Source organism: Lactuca sativa, chromosome 5, assembly GCF_002870075.4.
Source record: "Lactuca sativa cultivar Salinas chromosome 5, Lsat_Salinas_v11, whole genome shotgun sequence".
In the NCBI taxonomy this organism is placed as follows: Eukaryota; Viridiplantae; Streptophyta; class Magnoliopsida; order Asterales; family Asteraceae; genus Lactuca; species Lactuca sativa.
In genome coordinates, this window is record NC_056627.2 from 74,945,508 (window position 1) to 74,955,813 (window position 10,306).

General features: G+C 30.8%; 1 protein-coding gene across 1 annotated transcript; it reads left to right on the forward strand.

The window, feature by feature from the left end:
- The first annotated feature begins 7,325 nt into the window (after positions 1 to 7,325).
- LOC111908000 (GDSL esterase/lipase At5g42170) lies at positions 7,326 to 9,008 on the forward strand. Its single transcript, XM_052771605.1, has 4 exons — positions 7,326 to 7,515; positions 7,869 to 7,999; positions 8,116 to 8,349; positions 8,712 to 9,008. Exons 1-4 carry the CDS (start codon positions 7,326 to 7,328, stop codon positions 9,006 to 9,008), a joined length of 852 nt encoding a protein of 283 aa, XP_052627565.1.
- Positions 9,009 to 10,306: the final 1,298 nt, after the last annotated feature.

Consider the following 10,306-nt stretch of genomic DNA (forward strand, 5'->3'; position numbering starts at 1 on the left):
TGACAATTATCTTTGAAATTGGATTAGCATGAACATTACCACATCAAAAACAAGTTTATAAGTCCAAAAACATCTTAGGGTAATGTTCCTAGTCCAATTCCAGCCAAAAAAGTCGAATTTATGCTGTCTGGGGGTCCAACTCGTCGAGTGCACGAACCAACTCGGCGAGTTGGATGCATTTTGCCTTGGACTCGGCGAGTCTATTCATGGACTCGGCGAGTCTGCTGGGCAGACAACATCAAAACTCGATTTTTCAGCTACTTTTGCAAGTATAACAAGAAAACAAGCCTAGGCTCTGATACCACTATTGGGTTTTGAGCATTCTAACATTCCTATGGTGTACATGCAACCCTATAAACCTTGGATCTATGTTTTCTCTATTATACATGCAAATAAGAACTTTCCAAGGCTTGAATCCTAACTAGCATATTATGAAGCTCTTATACTACAAAGTACTAGTTAGATGACATACCTTTTATGTAGCTTGATGTCTTCAAGCTTTAAGAGCTTAGCCCCAATAGTGTGGAAGCCTCAAGTGGAATCACAAATCACCAAAACACCTTGGAAGACTTTAGAGAATATGGATACTTGGTTCTCTCTAGTGAAATCGGCTAGCCCTTTTTAGTGTACCCACACTAGTGCCAATTTCACCAACCAAGGACATCTTTATATAGTATGGAGACTAGGGTTAAACCCATGACCTTTCATTTCATATGATCCATGGGTTAAACACTCCATGGACTATCCATGAAAGCTTAACCCAACCTAAATGAACTTGGCCCATTCCATATATATAAGAGTCCATATTTAATTAGTTCATTTTGATCACTTAATTAATTCTAAATTAATTCTTGATCAATACTAATTAAATAATATGATTCCATATTAATATATTAGAACTTATAATATATTAATATTAATCATAAATATACTATTCTCAAAAGATTATCCATATAAATTGTGTCGGTGAAGTGCAACCCAAATGGATCATGTTGGGTCGGGTCAAGTACATACCAAATATAGTTATGGACTTAGACATTAATCCAACAGAACCACCACCTTGTACCAAGCTTCTCTTCCTTCAAAGAGCTTCAAACACACCAAAACACACCCACAATGAGCTCACAACACTCAAGGAGGCTCTAGGGTTTTGAGATTAGCGTTAAGGGGTTACGGAGGTTGGGAATGAGGCCACCACCTAGGACTTAAGGTGTTTAAATAGGAGCAAAACCCCAAAATTAGGGTTTCCTAAATAGTGTCCAACTCATCGAGTTGGATCCTCCAACTTGCCAATTTATCTCATTAAACCTTGCGACCAAAACAACTTCTACTCGCCGAGTTGAGGCTCCTCAACTCGTTGAGTAGACCCATTAAATCCCCACGATTCTTAATCTTCAACTCGCCGAGTTGGCTCCTCGAACTCGCTGAGTTCAACTTGAAATTGGCATAATTCCACAATTAACCTTCTTGATTCCGGGTGTTATATATATATATATATATATATATATATATATATATATATATATATATATATATATATATATATATATATATATATATATATATATATATATATATATATAAGGTTCTAAAAGGCGTGAGACGTGGCGTGGCGGCAAGACCAAGCCTCAAGCTTAACGAGTTATGGCGAGCCATGACGTTTTTCAAGGCGTGATGTAAGGCGGCGATTTTGTATTAATTTATAAATATATTACCGCATAAATATAAATTTATATCAAATATACCTAAGTTTTTAGAAGTGTTATATCAACAATTAATAACAGAAAGTTAATAAAAAACACAATACTTGTATGTCCGATTAGAAAAGGTATAAAAAAGAGCAAAAAAACGTGTCTCAAATGAAAAAACACGCGCCATAACACACCATAACGCGCAATGGCACGTCATATCACGCCTTGTCACGCGCCACGCCTAACAGCAGCGTTATGAAGCTTTTCGTAACGATGACGTCGCGCCTCACGCCATGGCGCGCCTTTTAGAACACTATATATATATATATATATATATATATATATATATATATATATATATATATATATATATATATATATATCTTGAAGAAACTGAAAAATTGTTATGAACCGCGATAACCCATTTCGTTTTTCCAAAATTCATGATTTTTCTTCCTATTTCACTAGAAATTGATACTGATGTATAAAAATGAATTAAAAAAATATTTTGTTTTCTTTGTTTTTTTATTTGTTTGGGTTTATTTTTTATCGAAACAAATAAATAAATTAAAATTTATAATTTGTGTTACTATTTGAATAAACATTTATATCGATATATAAAAAGTCGGTTTTTTTTCAAACTTTCTGTTTAGATTTTCATGTGAATCTTTAACTATAACCGATTTTTCCATCATTTCGTTATCATTTACATATGAATTTCAATAAATGCACCTATGATTATCAGTTAATTTATTTTTGTATGATCAAAAGATTGAAATCTTAAAAAAATCAAGTGAATTTATGTAAATTGACATTCCTTTATGTTAGATTTACATGTGAATGTGAATTTTTGTTCGAATTCACGTATAAAATTGATATATCTATTTTAACGACCATTCACATAGATATTTTTAATTCACATACATTATCAAAATGTAAATATGGACTAAGAAATCGATATATTTAACAATTTTTATACAAGACGGTCATTTACATAGAATATAACCATACAAAAGGTATCAATAATTGTTAAAAAAACAAATACAATAACTATTTATATGTGAATTATCTTTAATAAATATTTAATACAGTTCAGATTCATAAAAAAATCTGAATAGAACTATTGTACAAATGAACAAAAACATAAGACATATCTTTTTTATATATCAAAATAGATCTCTATTTAAAAAAGACGAAAAATTATGAATATTTGTATACTCGTTTTTTTTATATCATAACCTAAAAAATAAAACAAACAAACAAATTGATTTTTTTGATATAATCCGGTGCATTCACGTCCAATTTAAAAATCTACGATCAAAATCTGGTGGATGCACGTCCAATATAAAAAATAAGAATAGGATCATTGGTTTCTTGATTGATAATGGTACTCTATTGAACTTTCTCTCTCTCTCTCTCTCTCTCTCCCTCTCTCTCTCTCTCTCTCTATATATATATATATATATATATATATATATATATATATATATATATATATATAGGAGTAGGATCAAATGCGAACACCTAAAAGGTTGAGAACGCGAGAACAGATCTGAACCATTTAAATACTTAGATCTAAGGTTATTATTAAATGGACTATTTATGAAAAATTCTAAAACTAATGGTATTAAAGTTTAACTTTGAAATGATCAAAAGGGCATAATATGAATTGCAACTTTACCTATTTCCTATAATTTCTCACCCTCTCACCTATTTCCTCTCATCTTTCTCGTATTCCTCCGTCTCTCTCGTATTCCTCCGTCTCTCTCGTCTCTCTCTCTCTCTCTCTAGGGTTTTATAACAAATCCGCCTCCATCATATACATACTACCATGAAGATTTATTCAGCATCTTCACCTGACGTCACAACCACCATCGTCATACCCATCACCGTTCACCAGAAGTGGCGCCGATGAGACCAGATGAACGCACAATCCATTTTCACAGTCTTTTCTATCAACTCTCGCTTCAACACCGATTCTAGTCGAGGATATACGTGCCGACGTCACCTGGCTTGGACTCCTTCCTCATGAGGTCTCGTTTCCCTGCCTTCTTGAGACAATCTCCGATGACTGTCATGTCGAAATCAACGAAACTGGTAATCCTAGGTTTTTTCTTTCTTTTTCTAATTTCATGTTCCAATTTGTTGAATGTTCTTGTTTACGTAATAGTAAAATAGAAATTGAAGAGAAAATAGGGCTAATTTGTATTGTAGTTGAAGTTAACTCCACCAATTTGGTGGTTCATCGTAGTAGTGGAGTGGCAAGGGCTATTCTGGCAACCTTTTCACCACTTCGTTTTCTTGTTCCAGTTACTGTCGATGAGAGGGAGAGGAAGGCAGAAAGAAAACGACAACAGGGGGTGTTTGGGTTTCTTCGTGTGTCGTAAAAGAGAGGGAGAAAACAGAGGGGGCTGCTGGCCTTGGCTCGCCGGAAACCACCAACAAACACCTCTGGTGGGGGTGTTTTGTTGCACCTCGAAGACAGGCGAAAAACAAGGGAGTGTGAGAGGAAATGGAAGAATGAAAAATTGTATTTATCAATGAATAGCAGTGTATTCATTTGTGAATAGCAGTGCATTAATGAGTGAATAATAGTGAATGAATAGCAGTGCATTCATGTGTGAATAGTAGTGTATTCATTTATGAATAACACTAAATGAATGTATTTATTTATGATTAGAGGTTTTCATTTATTCAATTATGAATAATAGGGTTCTTATTTCTTAATAGCACTGTATTCATTTGTGAATAACAGTGTAAGCATGTGTTAATGAGTATATTTATTTATGATTAGAGGTATTCTTTTTATGAAGAAATGATAACTTTTACACTCATTTTATTTTCAATTGATTAAAAAAAGAAATTGGATTGCTTGTAAATTGATGTGTATTTATTTGTGATTAGAGTAGTATCAGGTTTTTTGAAAAAAAAAATCATTTATGAATACAAATGTATTAATTTGGTGTTTAATTTCTATTCATTTTTTTGAACACACACAAAAAAAAAACGTGAAATAGGAGAAAAAAAATTGATTTTTGTAAGAATTTTTTTTCAGTTTTAAAATAAATTTTGGTAAAAATGCTTTTTATATTCCATTAATAAGAAAAATAAAAAATTGAATATTTATTTCTTTTTTGGTAACTGATCCTAAATTTAAGGGAATTTGATTGAATTTTAGTTTATTTTAATTTAATTAAGATATACAATTATTAGTATGCCCTTATATATTGATTGGTCCAGAATTGTTCTCGCGTTCTCAATCTTTTAGGTGTTCTCATTTCATCCTCTGCCTATATATATATATATATATATATATATATATATATATATATATATATATATATATATATATATATATATATATATATATATATATATATATGTAGGTTCATGTGAAAATATAAATATCATGCAAAAACACGGAAACAAATTTTATCTTATGAAAATTAAACACGTGTACTATAAAAAAATAAATTTATTAGCAATAAATTAAAGATAGTAAGTTTACATTGGATGGTGTTATGGTAATATAGATTTAAAGACGGTTTTGATCAGTGTTCTAAAAGGCACGCCATGGCGCGCCATGGCGTGAGGCGTGGCTTCGCCATTACGAAAAACTTCATAACGTTGCTGTTAGGCGTGGCGCGTGGCAAGACGTGACATGGCGCGCCATGACGCGTTATGGCGTGTTATGGTGCGTGTTTTTTCGTTTGACACACAATTTTTTACTCTTTGTTATGTCTTTTCAAATCGGAGATACAAGTATTGTGGTTTTTGTTAACTTTTTGTTATTAGTTATTGATCTAACACTTTTAAAAATTAGTTATATTTAATATAAATTTATATTTATGTGGTAATATAATTTTAAATTAATACAAAATCGCCGTCTTACATCACGCCTTGAAAAACGTCATGACTCTTTAAGCTTGAGACTTGGCTTTGCCGTCACGCCATGTCTCACGTCATTTAGAACCTTGGTTTTGATAATTATATTTTTCACGTCCTTAATCATTTTTAAATTCATGTTTTCATAATAAAAATGTTAAAAATCATATTTTGTTAATATGAAACAATTTATCATAGGTTTTTCTTGTTTTCGCAAATTATTTGCATTTTCGCATGAAATTTCCCATATATATATATATATATATATATATATATATATATATATATATATATATATATATATATATATATATATATATATATATATATATATATATATATATAAGGTTAGTGTAACGATTGTTAGACTACTCGTAGTGGGCAACGCCTACTCCCGTTATTGTGCCTAATAACACGTGATAACGCCAATGAACACCGCCCCTCTCCCGTTATTGCGTGTTAAAGATATTTCCGTTACTTCCCGTTACCACCATAACATGTGGTAATGACGTTTTCTTGTTTTTTACCTAGTAACGCATGTGGGCATTGCCCACACGACCTCTCTTATAGTGGGAGGTGTATAATAGCCTTCCTTTAAAGATAAACAGAATAAACAACAATACAGATGCAATTTAATATAGACAATGCAACTCAAGTTTAAATGTATTGAACGTGATGATAAACACTCACCTTTTTCCGTGAAGTGACGTGACCCAAAAAAGGTCAAGATGACAAATCGACATGATTAATCATAAAGACTATATCTTTGAAAATAGACCAATTCGTCTCAACATATTATGGTGAATTTTCTTGTTTCTAACAATTACTAATCAATTAATCCAAATAGTTGTTCTAATAGAATCTTTATCTAATAATCTACCTCTTATTTTGGTTATTATTTGTCGAATGTCACCTTCAGTTAATAATGTAGTCAAGTTTGTAAGTTTGTATTATTTGTTGAATGATACCTTCAATTTATAAGGTAATAAAAACAACGAAGTGATTTTGTTTTGTATAATTTGGTGCATGAGCATCAATATACAAATCTACAACTTATATTTTACAACCTATATTTTGGCATTCCATCGCTTTATATTTTGACGCTCAAGATTGGTGCCTTGATTATAATGGTTTTTTTTATTAATTTCTCTCTCTCCCTCACACACAATCTCTTTCTCTCTCTCTCTCTCTCTCTCTCTCTCTCTCTCTTTATATATATATATATATATATATATATATATATATATATATATATATATATATATATATATATATATATATATATATATATATATATATATATATATATATGATGTTTGAGTAGCGATTCCTGTAGAGGAAGATGTATAATAGCCTTCATTAAAAGAAATGCAGAATAGACAACACAACATATGCAATTAAATACAAAAAATACAACTCAATATTAAAATTTTATGATAGAACGTGGTGATAAGTACTAACATTTTATTCGTGAAGTGACATGACCCAAAAATTATGTAGATGAAAAATCTGGATTATTAGTCATAAAGACTAGATCTTTGAAAATAGGCTCATTCGTCTCTTTATATTAGGGTGAATGTTCTAGTTCTAATAATCAGTAATGGATTAATCAAAATAGTTGTTCTAATACCATCTTTATCCAATAGTCTAGGTCTTATTTTGGTTATTGTTTTTAGAATGATACCTTCAGTTAGTAAGGTAGTCAACTTTTGTTTCTATGCTTCACTCTACTTATATTTTAGCGAGTCAATGGTAAACATACCACAAAATAACTCGATAACAACAATCTTAGCAATGGGAGATTCCTTCATGGATACAGGGAACAATAACCATAGACAATCATTAATCAAGGCTGATTTTCCCCCATATGGAAAGGATTTTTTGGGAAGAAAATCAACTGGAAGGTTCACTAACAATAGAACGCTTAGTGACTATATTGGTAATTCATTATTACAAAATTCACCCCAATTATTCTTGTCTTTGATTTGGATCCCCCAATATTCTTAGCAGAGCTAATCTCTCTCTCTCTCTCTCTCTCACACACACACACACACACATATATATATATATATATATATATATATATATATATATATATATATATATATATATATATATATATATATATATATATATATATATATATATATTAGAATCACTGCTTCTATTAGTTAAAAAGTAAAGAGTTACAATGCGAGAATCTAAGGGGATCAAAGTGTTGTATATTGCATGTTGTAGTTAAAAATCATTTCTAATACTAAAAGCTGCAATCTTTTGATACCAAATTTGAAGCTGGTAATTTAGGAGTGAAGGAGTACCTTCCAGCATATTTAGACACTTCCATACAAGACAATGATCTTATTTCAGGTGTATCTTTTGCTTCTGGTGGCTCTGGCTATGATAACTTAACATCCAAAATAGTGGTATTCATACCTTATTTTATATTAAACCTCTTGATTTTTGCCTTTTTATTTAATTCCGAAATAAATATCATTCATGTGTAATTTGTTTTCTATTTTCTTGTGTATATGACAAGTAGAATGTCATACCATTATCGGTTCAATTGGAGATGTTCAAAGAATACATTGGGAAGTTTAAAAAGATTGTGGGAGAAGAAGAAGCAAACCAAATGATAAAAAAGGGTGTGTATTTGGTATCATCAAGCTCTAACGATTGGGCAATAAGTTACACTGCAGTTCCAATTAGACGATTACAATATAATGTGACGGGTTACGCTTATCTATTAGCAAACAATGCTAGAGTCTTTTTTGAGGTAATCCTATGTGTTGGTTTTATTCCACCCATCATTTTTTATATCATATTTTAGTTATTGAAAATGCTCAAATATCTTTACTAATTTTTCCTTTGGTGTTTAATTCATATCAACATATTTCAAGAAAGAAAATATATTAAAAGTTTTCATGGCTTCTATAAAATCCCAAAAGAGTTGTATACAACTAAATAAAAGTATATATATATATATATATATATATATATATATATATATATATATATATATATATATATTTTGTTTTAAAACCAATACATACACTAACTTTACTTATAAATTTTTTGACTTGGTTGTTTTCTGTTTAAATTTACTTACATATGAATGCTGCAATAAATATACTTAAGGAATTATACAAACTGGGAGCAAGGAAAATAGTTGTCTTCGGCACACCATATATTGGTTGTTTTCCACTAGCAAGAACTTTCTTGGGAGGACTTATTACTTGCAGTGACATGTTGAATAAAGAAGCAGAAACCTTCAACAAAATGCTAAAAAGTCAGCTTGAATATCTTCAAAGCAGTTTGCCACAATCCACTTTTTGCTATGTTGATTACTTTAATATTTCAAGAGAGCTCATCGTAAACCATCTCCAATATGGTATGCATTATATTCAATATTACTTTTCAACATGGAAACTATAATTTGTAGTGATTCTTGAAAATTTATTGTTCTCCAAATTTTTATGAAATTTATATCACATATTGACGTTAAATATACTCACTATTTATTTATTCCAGATCGTAGGGATAACCAACTAACCAACAACAATGTGACTTATATTCCCACTTAAAGTGAAAATTTCTCTTGCCTAAATGATGGAGACAACATTAATTATATTTCATATATAAAGATTGTCCATAATCAACATAGTCGTATATTGTTTTGGTTTATATTGTATGACATAAATTTAAGGAAGATGATGCCTATTAACATCTTCATCTAACGATTTTTTTTCTCAGGCTTCAGAGTTGTAGATAAGTCTTGTTGTGGAACAGGGTTGTTTGAGACAGCTCTTCTTTGTAACAAACTTAGCCCACTATGTCATAATGACTCAACATTCTTATTTTGGGACAGTATCCATCTAACAGATGAAGGATATAAACTTGTTGCAAATCATGCTCTCCCAGAACTAAGGAGATGTTTGCTCTAAATTCATGAACTTTATTATGAGAGTTAGCTAGTTTGTTGGTAGAGGAACAACACCATCTAAGCAATGAAAATAGAACAAGAGAGCTTTTTAATAATATGTTGTGTTTTGGATTAAATGTCTAACGTTTTAACTAAATTTGTATAATATTAAAAAACAAAAATGAAGTCCTTTTATGTTGCCCTCATAACAAGGAAATAACTTGGATTGATTATAAGAGATATAAATGATTTATTAATATATTATATGATTAATATATTAATTGGAAATAGTATAATTTAATTAAGAATTAATTTGGATTTAATTCTGGGTTAATTAAAATTAATTAGAGATATTGGGACTGAGCTGTAATTATTCAATAGTTGAATAAATGAGAGGATCCATAACCTTCCTAGAGGTGGATGGTTTTGGAAACCCTGATGAAGGGTTCGAGAAGCCTCCAACTCAGACAAGGAAACTAGAGTAAACTTTTTCTTTATGCTTATTTAATACAAAATATTCTTTTATTAGTGTGAAATCTTTCACAGAAAGTGGGTTGCACCTGATCCCACACCGGCTTGGAAGGAGAATGATACATTTCCTTATAAGGGGTGTGGATACATTCATTGTCACAATGTGTTTTAAAGTCGTGAGGACAACAGATCCCATAAGAACTCTGCAATTAAGCGTGCCCGAGCGAGAGCAATTCAAAAATGGATGACCCTTTGGGAAGTTTTCATGATGGGAGCCCAAAGAGGAAAAATGTTGTGATAGGTGCCAGAGGATGATGTTAAAAATGGTATCAGAGATGAG

Coding starts and splice junctions, on each gene's coding strand:
- LOC111908000 (XM_052771605.1), top strand. CDS start 7,326: ATGGTAAACATACCACAAAATAACTCGATAACAACAATCTTAGCAATG. Junction 7,516..7,868: donor AACGCTTAGTGACTATATTG/GTAATTCATTAT, acceptor CCAAATTTGAAG/CTGGTAATTTAGGAGTGAAG. Junction 8,350..8,711: donor ATGCTAGAGTCTTTTTTGAG/GTAATCCTATGT, acceptor AATATACTTAAG/GAATTATACAAACTGGGAGC.